Raw genomic sequence first — 22,972 nt, forward strand, 5'->3', positions numbered from 1 at the left:
TCTTGTTCAGATGCATGTAGAGATGGCCAGAAGTTCCATTTCTATGAGGCCATAGAGACCAACATATATGTCCTATGTGAAGGGTGCCATTGCTAGGATTCTTCCTGAAATCAGTAGCAGAGCTGAAATTCTCCGCCCTCATTAGGGGAGGCTGAAAATGCTGCAGCCAACTGCTATGGGGGCCATGGAATTAAACATGGCAGAGCCATCAGGAACCACATCAAGCTCTCTTCTGGTTTCCTGACTGCATCTTCAAGAGCCACAATATCTCCACAGATGCTTGTGTGACCCTGATCGAATAACAGAAGTACATTTTGATGCTGGACTGAAGGTCCTATGAGTCCAGGTGGTCACCGCAAAGCTGCTAAGGATGAAAGAGCAAAGAGAGAAGCAAGCAAGCAAAAGAAAATCAAAGAAAAAAACCCTCCCACTCCAAATGAGAGTGCAATCCAAAATCTCAAAACACATGAGGAAAAGCAAATCCAAGATACGTTCAACAACCAAGAGATAAACGTACTCTAGCTGTAAAGAAAATAAATACAGCAATCTGACAATGACTTTAAAGTAAATGCCTGAGATCATCAGAGATATTTAAAAAACCCAACACCCACACTAAAAGACCAAGAAACTTTGAAACAAAAAGTCAGAAATAAAACAAAATTAGATACAAAAAAAATTAGAAATCACAGAAATGAAAACGTTATATTTTCTAAAATAAGAAATCAATGAATGAAAACAAAGGGAAAATGGACAAAAGAGAAAATAGCCTGAGGACCCATGGAGAATGCAACACAAAGAATTAAAATAGTGAAAAAATACCAAAGACAGGTAAGAGACCGGAAAGAGACCAAGAGGCTCCAACATTCTTCTAATAGAAGGTATACGAGAAGAGAAAAAAAGGTAATAGCAGAAAACTAATATTTAAAAAGATAATTGCTGAAATTTTCTCATAATTTGCTACATAGTACTGAGATTAAAAGGGCACAGCAAGAGCTAAACAGATAAATGCACACATTTGAGATTATTTGGAAAACATAAAAATATCTTTTAATGTATTTCCTTCCAAAAAGACTTTCTTTTTGGTAGTCCCCTGGCCCTCCTCACTTACTCCACCCCACATTAGTATTATGCCTTATAGAGAATTTGGGTCCCACTTGTACCTACTTACCGTTATATTGTGAGGATACTCTGTCTTAAAATATTCTTCAAAAAACTATTTGATACGGACTTAGAATATTCCATTATGTACTTTCCCTTAAACTATTCAAACATTTCTCTAGTTTCTGGAAATATTTAGGTGGTTTTCGGGTTTGCACTATTATAAATAGCACTGTGATGAGCATCTTGTTCATAAATATGTCCCCTCACATCTCTTTCTGTCTCTTTTCTTTGTCCTCTTCTCCCTAAACCCTGTGATATGAGAGGACTCCTCAATCACCCAGGGCAGGGACTTCTGCCTCTTTAGTCAGCCTTCCTCTGGAGGTTCTGTGGGTCCAGATCTTTCTACTCTGGGATCTTTGCTACTTCACTTCACATCATCGGCATTATAAATGAATACATTCATATTGCAGTGATAAAGATACTTTATGAGAACCTAGTGTAGTTAATCCTGGATTTAATGGGAAGTGTGAGCTTTTGGTAATTTCCACACTAAGAGTTTTAGCATGATAAAATCCTTAACAGTGTTAACAAGCCAAGATTGCAGTTATGACATTTACCCAGCCTCTAAAAAGAACAGCTTAATATAGACATGAAAATATTTGGAAAGTGGCTGGGTTGACTGTCACAAGAACTCAACTTTGTAATTTCCTAAATTTCACTATCTGACATTTACCATCTAAATGCATCATCAAACTCTTTTAAAAGCAGTTATTTTTAAGTTCTTAAATGCTTAGTACAGTTCATATAAAATGCAGGCATAGACAAATCTACTAGGCAAAGGAAATGTGTTTGTTTTGTTGGAGAATGGAGATTGTTTTTGTTTGTTAAGATCTTTGTAAATATTTTCACTATGTTAAGGGCTTTCCTTCAATGTCATGCCAGCCCCTTAACATTTCAAATCAAGTCACCTAGTATGTAATACTAGTGTAATGTAATACCAAGGTAAAAAAGAGGTTTCTTGGGTGGTTTCAGCCCTGGGTTGATATCATGGTCTGAATGAGGACATGATACCGTCACAAATGAAGTAACTAAAGAATGATTCAGCCCAGCACAGAATGAAAAGTGAAGCCATGAGATAGATGTGACAAATAAAAAGGAATTCAGTAAACTATTATGTGGTAGGTATTGATTCAGTTCATCTTGGCTCAAAGATGTAGACCCTTCACCCATCTCAGCCTACCAAATACAGCAACTGTTCTGAGCCCTCTCAGATTTCACCCTTTCACTTGGCCTATCCTGATCTCAGATTTTAGGATTGTGTCTCCCTTCTCTGAAGAAGTGACCCCAATATCCACTGTACTCATGGTCCCCTCATGCCTGGAGCATGCTTCCTTGATGTGCAGCTCCCTGACTGGACATGGGACAGGTTCTGGGGATTTGGGGTCAGTTTTATATGGCTTTGATAGTCCGAGGCCTGGTGCTGGTATGTCATATAAGATGCTCATATGTACATTTGATAACTTCCTAAATAAACTGAAAGAAAGAAAAACTTTGCAGAGAAGTTGGGACTTGAGCTGAAGCTAGAAGCTAGAGTAAATTTTAAGTGCACTAAAATATATATTTTTAAAAAAGGATCCATGTTCAGTTAGCCACCAGGCTTCTTGTTATTTTTTTTTTTTTTTTTTTTTTTTTTTTTTTTTTTTTTTTTTTGAGACGGAGTCTCGCTCTGTCGCCCAGGCTGGAGTGCAGTGGCGCCCTCTCGGCTCACTGCAAGCTCCGCCTCCCGGGTTCACGCCATTCTCCTGCCTCAGCCTCTCCGAGTAGCTGGGACTACAGGCGCCCGCCACTACGCCCGGCTAATTTTTTTGTATTTTTAGTAGAGACGGGGTTTCACCGTGGTCTCGATCTCCTGACCTCGTGATCCGCCCGCCTCGGCCTCCCAAAGTGCTGGGATTACAAGCGTGAGCCACCGCGCCCGGCCGGCTTCTTGTTATTGATTAAAGCTGAATGAAAGGAGTAGAAAGACAAAAAGCTAGCAACTTAACAGAGTAGTTCAGATCAGCTTTTAAGTACTCACACCACCTTTTACTGCAGTGTAACAGGCAATAGGGCAAGTTATTAAACTTCTCTGTGCCCCAGTTTCCTCATCTGCAAAACAGGGACAATGATAATAGTAGTACCCATTTCACAGGGTGGTTTTGAGGATTAAATTAATTTATGTCTAGAGCACAGAAGTGTTTGCCATTATTGCCAATGAGTCTTTGAACATAGTGCACCTCCGCCCTCACTCTGTAGTCTTGTCTGACACCCTTCGCCCCCCTGCCACCCCCTCCTCCAGCCACACCACCCTTCTCTCTGTGGCACCCTTACTACTGCTCTGCCTGGTCCACTCATCTCCCAGCTGCTTGCAGGGCAGCCCCCTTTGTTCTTAGAGAGTCCTTCTCTGACTACAATGTCTAAAATGATCTCCTGCTCAGTCACTGTATCTCATTTCCCTTTTATATTTTTTCATAGTACTCATTGCTGGGTAAGAGCATCTTATGTATCTGATTTATCTGTTGGCTATTTCTTACCACCAGAATAGCATAAGCACCATGAAGATGGACACTTTACCTATCACATTCGATGCTTGGGAACATCTGATTTACAAAAGATGCTCAATAAATATTTCTGAACAAACAAATGAAGAAAGGGATCATGTTCTGTTCCAAAAAGTTCATAACCATGCACAATATCAACCAAAGGAAGTAGCAGTAGCCAACACAAATGAAAATTGTGGGAAAAGAAAGCAAAATCCAATTAACTCCTGTTTTATGTCTCTGTAAAATATGAAAATACGAAGATCTACATTAAGAAGGCAGTAAGTGTTGGATCAAAACAGATAATGCTTAATTAAAGTTATACCAAAGCAAAATATTCAGTTAGGATGAGGCATATAAGCTTAAATCCACCATGATGAGGTAGAATGAAACCTTATACAGTCCTTTAGGCAAGTATAGAAATTGAGTTAACTCTGAAGCAAGTTTGTCAATTATATAAGTTAATTTTAGCAAACAGGAAAGGCAAATGAATACTTCACAAGGTAGCCTGGTCTTACTGGGTTTTTGTATGTTTTTGAGCTCTGAATTGGTAACTGAACTGAGAGAAAAAAAACGAGGTCCTAATTTTTGTCCCATTATGGAAAACTTTACCCTCACACAAGGTCCTGGACCCAGCACTTCCAATCACCACAGATTCCTGTGTCTTAATAAATGCAAAATTATGCTTGGTAGCAGGCCATCTTTGGTTTTTCCTTAGACTTGGTTCTCAAGGATGATGCTTAGGGAGAGATGAGGAAGGCTGGAAGCCAGAGGCTTTCAACCTCACTGTAAGTCTAAGTTTGGCCATTTCTATGATTTAAGTATGGTTTGTCCTCACCAAAACTCATACTGAGGCTTGGTTCTCAATGAGTTGGTGTTGGGAGGTGGTGTCTTCAAGAGGTAAATAACGTGGTCATTAAGATGGATTAATGTATGTTTCATAAGACTGGGTTAGTTCTCTCAGGAATAGATTAGTTCCCACTACAGCAGGTTGTTATAAAGCGAGGCTGCCTCTTGTGTTTTTCCCTTTTTTCACACATACCTGGTTTCCTTCTAGTTTTCCATCATGTTATGAGGCAGCATGAGGTTCTTACCAGAGGCTGACCAGATGTGGCCACCCAATCTTGGCCTTCCAGCCTCCAGAATCATGAGCTAGATAAACTTCTTTCTTTTATGTATTACCAGTCTCAGGTATTCTTCTACAGCAACAGAAAATGGACTAAGGCAACTGTTATTACATACACTCGTAAGCATCATAAAGAATGCACTAAAATGCTTTTAAAATTAAAGTGGTTATGTGACAGATATTGTATTCCAAAAAGATAACAACTATTTAGTAATGACTTGGAATTATCATCAGATTAAATGCAGGAAATAGAAAAGGCAAGAAAACATGTAAATAACCACAATTTGCTTTCTGAAACTGCTCAAACTTCAAATGTATTTGATTCCATGATAGTAAAACAGTGTAAGTCTGTTCCTAATAAAGTAGTGATTACTGAACAATAATGAAAGGGTCTCAGATTTACTAAGGAAGCTTCATCTCAGATAAATGTAAACTTCTGAGGTCCTGTTTTTTGACTAACAGAAAAAAAAATCAGATCAAAGGCCTCTGAAATTCTTACCTGCCTCAATACTAAATTAAGGCTTTTATTACATTAAGATAAGTGTTTATCTTCCCTATTTCAAATATTACCTTTCCAGTTAGTGAAAATGAATAGAATTTGATACAACTGACTGTGTTGTAATCATTTGAAACAATCATATTACCCTCAGTATTTTTTTAAGCTCTTTATATAGAAAGTAAAAAGGTATAGCTATACACTGTATAACATTTCAGTCAACAATGGTGGTCCCACAAGATTATACTGCTGTATTTTTACTGTACTTTTTCTATGTTTAGATACATGAATACCATTGTTTCATTTGCCTATAATATTCAATACAGTATCATGCTGCACAAGTCTGCAGCCTAGGAACAATAGGCTAGCCTAGCTATGTAGTAGGCTATACCATGTCTAAGTATGTGTAGGTATGTGTGTAAGATGTGTGTAAGTGCACTCTATGATGTTCACACGACAGCAGAATCACCTAAGACTCATTTCTCAGAATGTATCCTCACTGTTAAGTGATGTATCACTGTACTTGCTTATTGAGCCCTCTCTATGTGCTGATGGTGGTGCACATAGAGAGGCCTCAATAAACAAGTGAGTTTGTGCTCAACTGGTGGTGCTGTCTCACTCAATTTAAAAAAACTCTATAAAATGTGTATCTTCATTTTACAAAGAGAAAACTGAGATTCAGAGAAATTAAGTTTAAATGTCATGGCATTGTTTTGGCACTCAGAATGTATGAACTAAAATTCCTTTAACGTGAAGTCTTGGGTTTCTTATCCATACCAGTTTTTTGGTGTCTGGTAATAGGAACCTTAATAAATTGTGTCCCATGAGTGTGGCTGGCACTCAGAAGTCTCAGAAGCTATTGTGATGTTCAACAATATCTGCTTTGCTCTGTTGAAATTTACATTGATTTCCATTGCCAGCATTCTAAACTCCATCTTCACTCCAGCAGTGGCTGCACTCGAAATACTATCCTTACATTCTATTTCTTTCCTGTGATGGTGACTCAGTTCATTGAGCACATTAATTATTAGATGAGGAAAGGAAGCAAATCCCAAACAGAATGCATGGGATTGAGGTCAGTAGCAATGTATGGCTCTAGTTTGCCACCGACAGTCTAATGCATTTCAGTTCAATTTTTAATGGGTTTTTATTCTAGATCTACCTTCTGAATCCAAAAATGTCCTTTGCCAAGAAACAATTTTATTTTATCTTCAGCATCTCCTGCAAAATGAAAATAGTATTGATTTATAAAATATTATAAAATATCAAGGAAACCAAATACCTTGGAACCACAATGTTGACAGAAACCATATTGCTAATGATTTTCTTAAACCCACTTACCTAAGCATTAATTCAAGCTTTTTGAAATGGTACCTAATTATTTCTTCTATTGAAACCAGTCTGTATCATGAAAAACAGGATTGTAGATGTCTCTTTGACAAACAATAATTATGTAAAAATTAAGACCAAAAAGAGCAAACGAGGTAAAAAGAAAACTGGTATGGATAAGGAAACTAAGACTAGTGGCAAGGGAGTTTAATTTCATACATGTAGAGTGTCAAAAATAATGCCATGACATTTAAACTTAACTTCTCTGAGTCTCAGTTTCCTGTTTATGAAATGAAGATGTCCATTTCATAGAGTTTTTTGTAGTTGAATGAGACAGCACCACTCTTGGCACATAAAGAAGCAAATAAACATATCAGCCATTACAAAATGGATGGCTAAAAACAGTCAGTAAAACCTCAAACATAGAATGTATATAAAATAAAAGCAGCTTTCCTCTTATATTTAAGTTTTGAAAACAAAGAATTACTGATTAGAGCAAACAGGATAAAATTCAGCAGTAAAAACTTGTGACTACTTTTCTAACTCCAGGAGTTAAACATCAAAACTAAATAGGGAACTTCAGTTTCTGGTCAAGAGGCAGGGACTGGATTTACCCTCACGCCTTAACCAACTAGAAAAACGAGTACATGAGCAATGGTTTTCAGATACTGAACAATTAGTAGCACAGCGCAGTGATCTGTCAGAGAAGGAAAATACATGAGATAAGCCTTATGATTGCACTAGTTCATTGCCTGGAAGGTAATTTTTAGATCAAAGCTCAGAGAGGTGGAACTAAGCAGAGCCTGGAGTTCTTGCTGAGTTGAGAAGACAGGAACCAGGCTTTGGGTCAAGGCATCTTGAATTTGTGGACAGGGTACCAGATAGGAAGGAGTAACCCACAAACAGTACTCCAGAGATTTGGGCAGAGGTCTTCAGCTACATGGTGATCTCCCCATGTGTGAAAGGAACCTTTCCACAGCCAGGGAACGTGCTGCAAGCAAAGAGTAGCCTGACCAGAGAAATAACATCTGTCTGTGCTTTGAGACCCATTTGTTACACTGAGACTGGACCATTTTGAAATTATAACTGGAAACCTCACCGGTTAATTCAGTCATCATATAACTCAAATCAATGTCCAACATGTACCCCGAGTCCAGGCACAATAAGTGTCCCTTCTATCCCATAGGATGTTTTCTGTATTGTTCAAGACATTTATACATTCTGGAAAAGCTGGAAAACAGGAGGAGAAGGAGGAGTTCCTGGATCCATATTTTGTGCCTGGATGGGAGGAAACACCTTGAAACTCCTGAAGCCTAGTGGACACCCCTATTACCTAACGCACAGCTTGGAGCTAAAGTAAAGAAACTTAGTAAAAAATGTAGTTATTCATTTTTCAAAGGGGAGAATCCCTTGTCTTCAAATAGCCTCAACTTTTTGGCTTTTATTGGAAGACCTTGGATTATTTCTAATCTTAGTTGTGCATGTAGCACAACTTGTTTGTAGCAAACATCACAAACCCTGGGTTAAATACCTCTGTCCAGATTCAGACTGTCTTCTGGAAAGAATGATCCCCAAACCCAAAGTTACCAAATCAACGCCTTTAAACTCGTCTAAAATAGAACAGAACAAGGGTTTAAACAGAAATAAAATGATTTTATCACATTTCACCTATTTCATGGTTCTTCAAATTGAATATCTTTGAGTTTCAAGGAGATTGTAGACATGGAAGGTGAAAAACTGGGTCTAACCCATTTATAATTTTTTTTGTTTCTCTCTGTGAAAAATGTAAGCCCTGCTTTCATTTCTTCCTGGTCAATATGCATTCCACTATCTGCTCTGCCATTTCCCCTTTGTCTTCCAACCCCTGTTCTTTCCCATACTTTCCTACTGCATTCTCTCTCTGTTTCTCAAGGTCTTTCTCTCTCTTCATGCCCACTAAGCTCAACACTGATGCATTCACCAAATGTGCTCATAAAACAGGCCCACCCAGAGCATTGTTCAAAAGCATGGGGTCTGGTGCCCATGCTGTTGGATTAATAATTGTCACTGTTTACTTAGGGTTTTGCATGGTGAGCCACCAAGGTCATAACTGGAAGGAAATTGTGGTATTTTATTTTCTCCCAGTAAGAAAAAGACAGGACAGGATAGACTCAAGACTCATGAACCAAAGGGAAGGAGCTATTCCATAAAGATGCTAGGGTTTGAATAGCCTTGGGAACTAAAGCTCTATTTCTTATTTTGTCCATTCCCTTTCCCCTCCTCAGAAATGAGTAAACAGAAAGTTTTAGCATATGTAAGTCTCCAGGCTCAGAATATGGCCTCACTTCTGGATGAGCAATGGCTGTGTTCAGAATAGCTGTTGATCAGACTTCAATAGATCCTTTTAAGCCATATCATAATGCAGCAAAACATCAGAACCAGAAAAAGACAATCATGCATCTTATTTTTTAGCACGTTGTGGAAACTGTGAAAAAGCTTGTTACACTGAGAAAGAAATCAACTTTACTCACCTGCAGGAGTCTACTTGGCTGATTAAGGTTTGTCCCTTTTGCAAAGCATCAGCTGTGCAGTCTTTAATTTTTCTGTGTAATTCCTCATGCCTCACTGCCAAAACAGCCAGACTTAAACCCTCTGATTTAAGGAGCTTAAGGTAAGCTTCAACTCTTCCAAGTACATCAAATGCCTGCCAAAGAAAACATACTTTCATTTTCTGCTTCTCTACTTTAAAATCTGCATCAACGTGTACACAAAAAACTAGCAATTAAACCAGGCCAAACAATTTATTAGTTTCATTATAACAAAAAACAACCATCTAAATCTTGGAAGGTTGTTGGAAAACAGCTGTATAGTTTTTTAGGGTTCCATTTAGGGAAACTGATCATAGCTTAGTTCAGCATAACTAAATGTCAATACCATAAAATCACCAAAATAGTTTACATTGAGAATGTATCTATACAACACAAAGAGTTGTAACTGCATAGAATTTGGAGAGTCAGTCTGGTTTATTTTGTATATTTTACACTGTATACAAATAATAGATGAGTTATTTAAAAACATTATACTGGCTTTTATGGCAAGAATGTTTCTGTAATATTCCTTAGAGGAAATTTCCCAGTAAATTCCACTTTGCTCTTGAAACACTGTAGGGAAATACTCAAGAAATTATGAATGTCCTTTTTTTCTCTTGCTTTTGCAGATATAAGACCTTCAGTCTATTCCATCCAAGGCATCCATCTGTCTTCAGAAGAGATTAGAATTTTGTTCTGAAGGCATGCAAAGAGTAAGACCAAGGTAATATTTAGCTTCTGACATGCAGAAATAGGATTATGCATAAAAAACATAGCCTTGCAAACCAAGATATTGTCTTGAGAGAAGATTTTAAAATTCCTTTATTTTCTTCCTTTATTAGCAGATCAACAACCCAGCATGCAAGATTAAGCTCATAGAATTAACATAAAATAGAGAGGAGTTAGCCACTGGGCCATTAAGGCTTAGCTGGTATTAAGATGGAGGAGCGTATGATATAAAGGCAATGAAAGAATACTGTGGGTATATGAGGAGAAAGAGAGAAAGCAGAGTGCAGTCGTCTTTGTAGGTCTCCTGATATCTCACCTAATGTCTCTAGGAATAATTTTGACCTAGAGAACAAATGGTACATTGAAGAAAATCTGAATGGCATGGGAGGTCTTGCCACATTGACCTTTAACACTATTGGAAGAAGCCACCTTATGGAATGTTCCGTACCAATCTGGAAAATAGTCCTAACACAGTCAGCTGGGCAGTGCTGTGTAGTGAGGCAGGGCCTTGAAGTGTAGCCTCCCTGGGTTGCTGAGTTGGAAGCCAGTGAGCTTGCCAGGAGCTGACCAGTAGAGCAGGAAGACCCCACAGAAGACCCTAGGTAAGGATCCCAGACCAAAATAAATGAGGACAGGTGGGCTCATGAGTCCAGTACCACTAAGACCTGAAGGAGACCAGGCAAGCAAGGTTGAGCTGATGCTGGGGCAACACAGGCGAAGCCAAATGTAGAGGCTATGGTGATGGAGGTACACAAATGCACTCATGCCCCTGCGCCTGCTGCCATCTCAGGGGGTGAGATCTAGTGGCAGAATTGGAACTGGACAAAATTCGAATTTATGAATATCACTCAAACAGTGTCTTCCTACTTATACACTGGTATTCTATTTCACCACCAATGTCCTCATGTCTCCCATGTCTGCAATTCTGTTTATTTAGAATATTTAAAACAAAATCATTCTCACTTGTTTAGCAGCGAAGAGGAAGTTATAATAATAACTATAGTTTAATAAGAACGGACTACGTGCTTGCTTCAATACTGTGGGTTGCACAATTCTTATTCAGTCAATGAATATTGAAAGCCTGCTTAGTTCCAGGCACATTCTCCTTAACAGCCCTAAGAGGAAGTAAGAAATTATCCCCATTATATGACTGGGAAAACTGAGTCTCAGAGAGGTAAAGTAAATTGCAGAAAGTGACACTTCTACCAAAGAGCAGATTTGGGATTTATACCCAATTTCCTGACTCTGAGACCACTGCTCTTATATCCTGGGCTGTGGTGCCATGTGGCAAAGGATTACCTTGGAAGACTTAAGAAGGAAGGGCTATGTCAGAGAAAGTTGTAATCTTGGGCGGAAAAGGAGGGATTTTAAAACTTACTTTTTGTAAATATGTCTCTGCCTTTCCTTCTTATAAGGTAGAAAAGATACAGAGAAAGGTTGAGAGATTTCTCTTATACTATAGGACTGTAAAAGAAAGAGAACTTAATTAAAGAAACTTTGAACTTGAAGAACTCTTCTTTATCTGATTCTTTTGCTTTCCTGCGGTTGGCAATGGAGCCAAGTGCAACAAAGTGTTGATGTTAGAAAAGAAGATGATTGGTCAGGCACGGTGGCTCACACCTATAATCCCAGCACTTTGGGAGGCCAAGGCGGGCGGATCACTTGAGGTCAGGAGTTCGAGACCAGCCTGGCCAACATGGTGAAGCCTCGTCTCTACTAAAAATTAAAAAAAAAAAATTAGCCAGGCATGGTGGCACATGCCTGTAATCCCAGCAACTTGGGAGACTGAGGCAGGAGAATCACTAGAACCCGGGAGATGAAGGTTGCAGTGAGGTGAGATCACACCACTGCACTCCAGCCTGGGCAGTAAGAGTGAAACTCTGTCTCAAAAAAAAAAAAAAAAAAAGAAAGAAAGAAAGAAAAAGAAAGATGATTTAATGACTTTCTCTATCCTTCCATAACCCATTGAAACATCATTTGCCAATAACCACTGTTTCTGAAAATTTTAAATATATTTTAAAATTTGTGTTACTTATTTTGAATACAGTGGAGTTTGTTGTTAATTGAGGGTTAGGTTTTTTTTTTTTTTTTTTCTGAGACAGAGTCTCGCTCTGTCACCAGGCTGGAGTACAGTGGCACAATCTCAGCTCACTGCAAACACCGCCTCCTGGGTTCAAGTGATTCTCGTGCCTCAGCCTCCCGAGTAGCTGGGATTATAGGCACACACCGCCACACCCAGCTAATTTTTGTATTTTTAGTAGAGATGGGTTTCATCATGTTGGCCAGGCTGGTCTCGAACTCCTGACCTTGTGATCTGCCTGCGTCGGCCTCCCAAACTGCTGGAATTACAGGTGTGAGCCACCGCGCCCAGCCGAGGTTTAGTATTAAAGTCAAATGCCTAAAGCAAATATCTGGCATAGTCAAAATCATCTTCAACTCCCTTAAATCACACTTAAAGTCTAATATATGTGAATTAGTGCATATAGTAACACATATTCACATTTAGAATTGAGAACCCCTGAGCTACACTAAAGGAAGAAATAAAAGGAAAGTCTCTATGTAAATGTCACAGCCTTCTCGCCTTTCTTCCCTTAAGATAATTCTCAAGTTTTCAGTGTGAATGGAGAAAGAATAGAAAATTCCAAAGTGCTTTTTCTTGCCTACATATTTAACCCCATTTTCTAATATAAAGCTACTATAACCTTAATACATGTCATGTTTGTTGTTTTGAGAATTAGGAAGAAAAATATATAAAAGTAAGTGGGTTTCATGGCAAACATATAGTAGGTACTTGGAAAATACTGGCTGTTATTATAAATCTTGATTGATTGAGCCCATCTTTAAAAAGTCATTGAGAAGAGCATGGCCACCTGGTGCCTGTCATTCATCCCACATGGGCCTTTCCTTGGTGGCCCCACTGAACATCTGCCACTCTCAAATCCTCAGGCATTGGTCTCATCTTTATTGGAATTAGATGCTAAAACCACAACATCATTGAATGCATGTGTGATACCACTCCACCCCCTCCTAAATGTTATAATAAAAGTATTACTTCCTAATAAAATGGAAATAAATTGAAAGACTAAGCATTCACTAGAAGAAGGGAATGATATATCAAGGACAAAGATAGCCCATAATGAGAATCAAAATAGTCAAATTATCTTCCAGAGCTTTTTCTCAAATGTGTAAGGAAAATATTTACTATAAATTGTTCTGTGTATCACACTTAATAGAACTACAGCAGTAGAAAGGAGGTAAGTGATTTTATTCCCTCATTAGCTCAACAAATACATTTGTAGAATACCTATTAGTACGATGGGCTGGATACTGACCTCAATCCTAACCAAACCCTAATAGGAATAATCTGCAGACATAGAAATAAGAGTTAAATTTCTGGACTTTAACAGGAAGCTACTTTCAAGAAGACTATACTATCTGTGATTGTCCGAATTATACACAAAGCTCATCTCTCTTATTCCCATGCAGAATTTGCCAGTTCCATGTGCCAGTTCCAGAAATGATCTAAGTATCATTGCTCTCATTTAATCTACCCTGAAAATAGAACTGAGTGCTTTTCTATTTACCAAATCCATAAAGAACCTGATATACTGGATCCAGCCTGGAAAGACTCCCTTTGCTGCACACACAGTACAGAACATATTATTTCTGGCAATAAGAACACTGTGACCCCCATATAAACTCCTTTGGAAGTAGTGTTTTCCCTTTAGTCTTTTTTCCTTCACAGATCTCTCTTTTTTCAAACCTTGTATGTGCAAGTCAAATAAAGCTACTACGACTGGATTGAGAGAAAAGAATATAGGACAAGGATAATATTTTATCCCTCTGGTTCCTAGCTCTTCTTGAACATTTTATATGTACTATTCAGTTTTTAGGCAGATAAGAAGATGAATCAGCTCCTTTCGGTCTTGTTTTGGTAAAGACCAAGGAGTTGCTTGGTGTTTCTTCTTTACAAAACCAATAAAGACCTTTCCTTTTTCACTTGTTTAGTACAGGACCCAAGGCAGCCTGCACCAAATCAAATAAAGATAGTATCAGGACATGCCATATTTCATTCTTTTAAAAATATCTACAAGACGAATTCAAACAAGAGCCGTGAGTCATCTAGCAGAATTCTATCATGCTGTTTCACAAAGGTGTTTAATAAGTAATGCTGTTTGCTTCTTGACTAACCAACTTGAAGAGAGTCAACATTAAACAGGAACAACAACAGAAGGAAAACAGCAGAACCTAGAAAATTTCCTTCCACGAGTCTAGTGGCTGGAGAGAATTTTGTTGGAATGCTTATAATTACCAAAAACACAAAACTCAGCTAAGTGCTGAATTGAGTCTAATTAGTGCTTCTAATTAGAGCACCAGATTCCATCACCTGTAGAGATTCAGATTTCCCTTAGGTTCTGTTACAAAGAACAAAAGCTTCAGTTTCCTTTGCTATACATCACCTGAGAGAACTTCTGGTGGTTCCCACTCTGGGGAACTGATTCCTAATTCAGGTCCTCCCCACATCTGTCCAAGCTTTCAAATGCCATGAAGGCCAGAGTATAGGGGTGATGTGATTTTTAAGCTCCCAATATTTGCTGTCCCCTGCTGCAGCTCCAGCTTATTCCTTGCCTATCAAAGGCAGTTGCTGCTGGACCCCAGAGCTCCCTCCTTGTTCCAGGGTGAATTCATGGTATTAATGAGAGGTATTAAATGCCATTAGCACCTATGGAAGCTTTTCTCTCATAATCTGGAAAGCTGAGGAAACACTGGAATAAAAGAGGTTTGGGATTGAAAGTGGTATGTATCTGAAGCATTTTATCAACAAGGAATGGAGGAAGTTTATGCATTGACCATCTCTTGTTCTGAGGAATACATCTAGACCCATTCAATAGCACTTTAGGCAGCTAGTCACTAGTTATAATTTCTGGTTTCTTTTCTCTAAGTTGACCTAAATGACTTTAAGATGATCTTGGGAATATTAATAGAGAAAATGTCCATTTATAATGTGTAAAGCACTTATTTTTTCACTTATTCAAAAAACATGGAAATCTATGGACTATGTACTCAGCTATGTGCTGGGAATGTAAAAATGAACAAAAGCATTACATCACATTAGAGATATAAAGACAGAATAATGGCTAGCAATTAGTGAGTGCTTAGCAGTTCTGTGCTCTAGCCATGTATTAACTTACTCAGACAGCACAATGTCCTTTTAAGGTACCAATAGTACTTCTATTTTACAGGTTAAAAAAGCCAGATGCACAGGGAAGTTAAGTGACTGCCCAAGGTCACAGAGCTAATAAATGTCCAAGATCAGATTCACACTCAGGCATCCTGGTTCCAAAATCTACTGTTATTTTGGCAAAGTGTCAGGCTAGCAAACATTTCTAATTTTCACTTAATACCCTACAATTCCATTTACTTTACATTCCAACTGTATCCCAAAAAGATTGTGTACAATTTATCACCAATTATAAGAACTTTTATTATTGAATGAGACTCTCTGAAGTAGATAAGGATTATTAGACTGATTTTAGAAAAGAGGAAACTCAAGCTCAAAATGTAAATTGCTTTGTCACATGGCCAGTCATTTATTCATTTATCTGACAAAAGTTTTTTTTTTTTTTTTTTTTTTTTCATTTTTTTTTTTTTTTTTTTTATTATACTTTAGGGTTTTAGGGTACATGTGCACAATCTGCAGGTTTGTTACATATGTATCCATGTGCCATGTTGATTTCCTGCACCCATTAACTCGTCATTTAGCATTAGGTGTATCTCCTAATGCTGTCCCTCCCCCCTCCCCCCACCCCACAACAGTCCCCAGAGCGTGATGTTCCCCTTCCTGTGTCCATGAGTTCTCATTGTTCAATTCCCACCTATGAGTGAGAACATGCGGTGTTTGGTTTTTTGTCCTTGCGATAGTTTACTGAGAATGATGTTTTCCAGTTTCATCCATGTCCCTACAAAGGACACGAACTCATCATTTTTTATGGCTGCATAGTATTCCATGGTGTATATGTGCCACATTTTCTTAATCCAGTCTATCGTTGTTGGACATTTGGGTTGGTTCCAAGTCTTTGCTATTGTGAATAGTGCCGCAATAAACATACGTGTGCATGTGTCTTTATAGCAGCATGGTGCTGGGAAAACTGGCTAGCCATATGTAGAAAGCTGCAACTGGATCCCTTCCTTACACCTTATACAAAAATTAATTCCAGATGGATTAAAGACTTATATGTTAGACCTAAAACCAGTAAAATCCTACAAGAAAACCTAGGCAATACCATTCAGGACATAGGCGTGGGCAAGGACTTCATGTCTAAAACACCAAAAGCAATGGCAACAAAAGCCAAAATCGACAAATGGGATCTCATTAAACTAAAGAGCTTCTGCACAGCAAAAGAAACTATCATCAGAGTGAACAGGCAACCTACACAATGGGAGAAAATTTTTGCAACCTACTCATCTGACAAAGGGCTAATATCCAGAATCTACAATGAACTCAAACAAATTTACAAGAAAAAAACAAACAACCCCATCAAAAAGTGGGCAGAGGACATGAACAGACACTTCTCAAAAGAAGACATTTATGCAGCCAAAAAACACATGAAGAAATGCTCCTCATCACTGGCCATCAGAGAAATGCAAATCAAAACCACAGTGAGATACCATCTCACACCAGTTAGAATGGCCATCATTAAAAAATCAGGAAACAACAGGTGCTGGAGAGGATGTGGAGAAATAGGAACACTTTTACACTGTTGGTGGGACTGTAAACTAGTTCAACCATTGTGGAAGTCAGTGTGGCGATTCCTCAGGGATCTAGAACTAGAAATACCATTTGACCCAGCCATCCCATTACTGGGTATATACCCAAAGGACAAAAGTTTTTTGAATGTATGTGACACACAAAGAAGATTAGGACATAATCTCTCTCTAAGGCATACAGAGAAATATTATGGAAATGATACAAAATAAGCAGTTAGTGCTGCCTGGAGATGTCTCAGAGGAGGCACTATGTGTAGATGACAAGCCCTTTGCACAGCATGACCTGCCTTCTCAGATATGATGCAGAGATGAAGCTTAAAATGTGTGTTCCTTGTATATTAAAGTAATTAAGTTATCTTCTTTTAAAATGGTCAAGTCCCAAGTACCTTGGATCAATATAATCTCCTATGAACAATTTCATGTAGTTGGCCTTGAAACTCTACAGTTTATAATATTCCACTGCTCTTAGTCATTCAAATAATTATTGAATACCCACTAACTAGAAGTCACTGTTCTAAGTGTTCTGGTGAACACAAAGTGAAAAGGACATGTTTCTTACCCTCAGGAAATTTTAATTTAGCAAAAGAAATCTACCCAGAAATAAATAACTATAATACTAGGCAGAATGTGTTTACTGCCAACAGAGAGATGCAACAATCTGATATTGCACATAGAAGAGAAACCAACTAATACACTCTTAAGTTAGAACTCCATTGACAGCTTAAATGTGAAAGGTATTCATGAGTGAGGAAAATAAAATTGAACATCTTGATTATCAGCCTATTAGATATGAACTGAGTTGTGAGCTCTCTTGAGACACTTAAGATGTTAAAGGTGTTTTTCTACAATTTTTCTATGATATATCTATTTTAATAATTGTATGCTAATAATGTAGCCATATTTATCAAATACTTGCTGTGGTTTAAATAGCCTGACCTCTGAGCTCTAAAATCAAAGGTTTCTAAACCCTACAGTCATCATTCTCTCAGAGGGAGTACAGGAAGAGGGTAAATTAAGACATCATCTGCTTCTTGTGGTGAGGTTTGCATCATCATGACTTTTTCAATTCTTAAATATCTCTGCATATATAAAGACATGTTCAGCAGAAAATAGAAACTCCTTAGCATGCTATTCAAAACGCTTCCTGATCTCCCCACCTGCTTCTACCACCTTTGTCTCTCATCACTTTTGGTATACACCCTACACTCCTGGCAAATTGAATTATCTTAGGTTCCCCAAACATGGCATGACTTTGTGCCATCCAGCCCTTCCTCGACCCTTCTTGCCCCATCCTTTCAAACTCATCTCATGATCACCTCCTCTGGGGAGCCTTCCTTGACTCTTTTTCCCTGAGCCAGGTTAAGGGTCTCTGCTCTGTGTGCCCTAATGCTTTGGGCTTACTCCATCACAGCTTTCCCACAACCCAGTGCACTTCTGTTCCCTTGCCTCTCATCTAAACTTGACTGAGAAAGTCTGGAAAGCAGAGATTATATCTTTCATTGCGTTCGCTCAAAAACCCATTTTATGCATGGCAAGAATAGGAACACAACATATTAGCTGAATGCAAATATGGAAGAAGAGAGGGAGGGAACATAAGTGGCTTTAGTTATTTCTAAGAGAAAGGGGAGTTGTTCTGAAAAAGAGGAATTTAAGACAGGCTGCTGAGGAATTATGAAACTGAAAGTAATTATATTTTCCTTGATATCTAATAACATTTATCCTATTTCTTGAATTCACTTCTATTACCTCAATAAATTCCTTCTGCATAATATTTTTTAGGTACTCTACTTGGGCAGGTTTTTTAAAATTTCAATCTTTACAACTGGACCATTTTCCTTAATTTATTTCATCAGTTGGGCCTAAAATGTGTTTATTTTGAAAATGGTAAGATCCCATATATATCACGTATATATAAATGAAAAAAAGTGTACCAAATTCCATGCTTATTTTGTTTGCATCTGAAACAATGATGTTGCTATAAGCATTACTGTGCATCACTGTAAATATCTTGAAAAAGCAACATCATCTTCTTAAAAGACATTAATGTTTCAATAGCTATGGCAGAAACAATGGAAGCTATGACAATTGTTACATTTCAAACTACTTTTTGTGTGTTTCTTTGGCCACTCCAACTTTTCCTTCATCTTTGCTTTCAGGCTGACCACCCAAAAATCAGACCATGTTCATAAAATGGATTTGGCCTCAGTTTCCTCTGCTTGCTTTCTTCAATGAAATCATGTGCCTGGGAATGGAAGGCATAGGACAAAATACGTTATGGCCAATTAGTCATGTTTTACAGTTTTGGGTTCAATTGCAGCTGTCCTGTAAATACAGGCTCACCCCATTCTGTTTTTGAAACATATTATGTATTTATCTCTGATTCAAACTACATTCCCTTAACAATGATAAATACATTTGGGGTGATCAATAAATATCAACCATAGCTTGTTTTCTGTGAACACACTAGAAGTATAATAAATAAGATAATCTATAATCCCAAAGGATGAATATTTTGGAGGATCGAGATGAGTAATTCTAATAGGTGCTATATTCATATTTCATGCCATGTTCTCATAAGTCTTAGTAACATCTGATAATTAGAGGAACTCTTCTCCAATCAGCTATTAGTCAATGTCGACAACTGACACTTACTCGTATATTCTGCTAAGTGATTTAACAAATAGGTTCATTCACCAAACACATTAGGAAACTCTAGAAAGAACAGGAAGTATATCAGATTCTTCAGTTATATGGCTCACTCCACTTGAATCCAGTGGTTGGTTTACAGCAAGCAGCAAGTTCCTAACGCCATCTCAACATCGCCACCTGCTGCTCACTCCAGGTCCGAACATCCGTATCTGAAGCCACAGGCTGCCAGACACTTCCTCTGGGTGAGAAACATTCCTGAACCTTGGGTAATCATCAAACCCTAGCAGAATTAAAGGCAATCAATTGCACTCCTGGAGCCACTGGACAAAGGCAGTGGGGGAACTGTTGTCAATGTGGGCAATTAAGTGATAATTAATATTTTACTGAATTTCACAAATTTTGTAAGTTTTGTTCTCTGCTATTTATCTTCCAGCATTTAGAACAATGCCTGACACATAGCAGTGGCTCAATAAATATATACTAAATAAGTGAATATCTACAGAGAAGGGTAATTATTCTCATGAATTCACCTTTAAATAATAAATTATTGTAAAATATTTCTAGTAAATAATAATATCCCTATCTAGAATTGTTAGAGAGGGGAATGAATGAAAATGAAAGGAGGTGGGGCATGGTGGCTCACACCTATAATCCCAGCACTTTGGGAGGCCAAGGAGGGTGGATCCCTTGAGCCCAGGAGCTCATGACAAACCTGAGCAACATGGCAAAACCCCGTCTTTACAAAAAATACAAAAAATTAGCCTGGTGTGGTGGCATCCCAGTTGCCTGGGAGGCTGAGGTAGGAGGATTACCTGAGCCCCAGAGGTCAAGGCTACAGTGAGCTGTGATCATGCTACTGCACTTCAGCCTCGGTGACAGTGAGACCCTGTCCCCACCCCCTGAAAAAAAAAGAAAGAAAGAAAGTGAAAGGAAAAGGGGGAAGAGGGACTCCTCAATGATTTTAACCAGAAATATGATAAAACCTGGATGAAAAAAGAAATATATATGCTATGAGAAAATTACTAAGTCTATTCTGCAGATAAAATTAGATATTTATTTTTTATTTTAACAAAATTCAAAAAAGTAAAAAGTATATTTAAAAAATCATATATTTCACTTTTTACCAAGCAGATATTCAAGCTATCCCACTCACTCATTTATATATTGCCCATTATACTAACAAATTTCATACATTAGTATTTGACATAGAAATTGAAAAAGCATATTGACCTAGCTTCAACGAATTTGGAACAAGAAGTTGTTTGCTGAAAAATAATTCCACTTTTCAAGAATGAAATTGATTTTCAAGGAAAGTACCCTTTTGTAAAGTGCTGACTTCATCTTTTACCCCTGCAGTGCTAACATCCGATTTGCATGTGCTGGGAGAGAAAATTCTTCATGGATCTCTTGTGCTTCTACACATCTCACTGGTAGGTCAAGAATACAAGACTCTGATCCCTTTATATCTGGGCCACTTCTCAGTGTCGGGTCTGCAACTAGCAACCTTCAGGATTGAGGTGATGTTGCCCTCCAAGATAAAGAGCAGGCGTGCTTCCTATTTGCTGTAAAACTACAGATTCCCCAAGCTTAGGGTTCCTCTCCTGAACCCCACCTGGTGCGGGTGCATATATCCATCTGGGCCCATCTGCATCACTCAGGGGGAATTGGGGCTGGGAGAATTGATGGGGCATGCTGACACTCTGGCTGCTGCTGTGGTATAATCAATCACCTCTGAGCCAGAGGTCAGGTGTCTTCTTTAATCATCCATGAAACTGTGATAAGTTAACATGTTAGCTTGAATGTAGGGTAAAATCTCAAACCCCTCACAGTTCTTGAGAGCATGACTTCATCTAAGAATGGGCATGTTCACAATTAGGAAACCCAGTGCACTCAAGGCACAACAGAGTGAATTTTCAAGAGGAAAATTCAGTGTTTCGGAGATAATTGATTATATAAACTGAACATACCTTTTCACTAGTGTAAACAGAATTTTATTCTAGAAAAAAAATTTTAAGGGATTTTGAAATTATATTAATTTTAAAACTTCAGTTCTTTATTTAAACTAGGGCTATAAGTGTCATGCTAAAAATTGGGTAAAGTGGTCAAATTTTTGTAAAATTTGGAGGTTTTACAATATAAATAAAAAAGAAAAATACCATTTATAAGCCACAAGAAGAGCTTTCTTCTTTAAGTATATTTACACGACATAATTTCATCATTTATCTTACTTAATAATATAGTATAAATAATAGTTATTTTACTTAATAATATAGGAAAAAATTCATTTCAACAGTCATGATTAAACATGTACATTCCAAACTCCAGCTTCTATTTTTGCTGAGGTAGAAATATCCATCATCTTTCACATTGAGTTCTTAGATTTGGAGTCAGAAATTATTTCCTGGATGCTTTGAAAAGGGAGAAAGGATTCTAACACTATTCCGAGTGCCACTTGGCTATAGAACCTGCTATAGTGTGGATAAATCCCAGTGGAGCTTATTATAATTTGTATAGTTAGCATGCCATGGCTTGCAAATGATAAAATGGGGAATCTAGAAATCAAAAGTCTTTGTGATTATGAAACATAAATTCTCTGCTCCAATCTGACCTGAATTAGTGTATGAGTTTGAGAAAGTAACCGCTCTCTTCTTTTTTTTTTTTTTAAAAAAAAAGACTTTTGCAGGAGATATTCCTTCTCTGTTAAAACCCAGAAAAATATCCCAGCAAAGTATAAAATAGTGGGAGCAGAGAAAACAAGAGTAAGAGAATGGGAATGAAAGAGAGAAACTACATTTTGCAAGGCTGGAAACTATAGGGTTTGTACTGGAAGAATTGTTTTATAGCAATGTTTGATAACTGTTTTGCTTAAAAACAATATTAACTGACCTGTAGATGACCCATTCATTTTGAAGAATGAACACGCAATTTAAATTTAAAAGTCTCTTATTCAAAAACAGAATTACTGAGGAGAAACTTAACTAGCAACTAACATCTAATTAGTTCAATAGCTCCAGTAATACGGTATATCTGTTTCCTCTCTTAAAACAAAGAAACCCCAAATGACAAATAATCTGACAATAAATCTTTCTTTAACATTGTACCACAATTTAGCACCTCTGTTTTGAAATTTTACTATTTATTTTTTCAAAAAGTTTCTTATTAGTAAAGAAGTTCAAAATTAAGTCACTATTTTGATATACACCAGGACATTGTATTCAGAGTGTTGATGCTGTGATTTTAGATCACAATGTACCTAGCTTCCAGGGTTTCCTCATTCATTTCCTGCCACATTGTCTGTTTTGAAAACATCAGTGAAATTTAAGGTACGAAACAATTCCAAAAACACCATTTGAAGGTGTATATTACATTGGAAAAGGTAGAAAAAATTTTCAGATAATATCACCAGCCTCATATACTGAGCTGTACTCAAGTGATGTGAACAGGTGAACATTGCCACTTAGCAGGAACCACCTGCTGCAATCAACATCCAATGAATCAGAGAGGAGAAGCAGAGCACTTCTCCAACTCAAGAAGACCTGGAGATGGTCCACAGCCAGATTTCACTCTGGCTCACTTAAAAAGGCAAGACCAAGGTGGAACAATCGGGCTAAGGCACTGTTTCTAGCCT

The 22,972-nt window shown here is 37.8% G+C and overlaps 1 protein-coding gene across 2 annotated transcripts in view; it reads right to left on the bottom strand.

Moving 5' to 3' along the window:
* The window catches only part of CCDC141 (coiled-coil domain containing 141), a 238,239-nt gene that overhangs the window by 72,007 nt on the left and 143,260 nt on the right, over positions 1–22,972 (bottom strand). For both annotated transcript variants that reach the window (XM_055289881.2, XM_055289880.2), the window contains exon 8: positions 9,142–9,314. In XM_055289881.2, the coding sequence (XP_055145856.1) occupies positions 9,142–9,314 (173 nt within the window). The remainder of the gene's footprint in view (positions 1–9,141; positions 9,315–22,972) is intronic.

The sequence above is a fragment of the Symphalangus syndactylus genome, chromosome 8, assembly GCF_028878055.3.
Source record: "Symphalangus syndactylus isolate Jambi chromosome 8, NHGRI_mSymSyn1-v2.1_pri, whole genome shotgun sequence".
NCBI lineage: Eukaryota > Metazoa > Chordata > Mammalia > Primates > Hylobatidae > Symphalangus > Symphalangus syndactylus.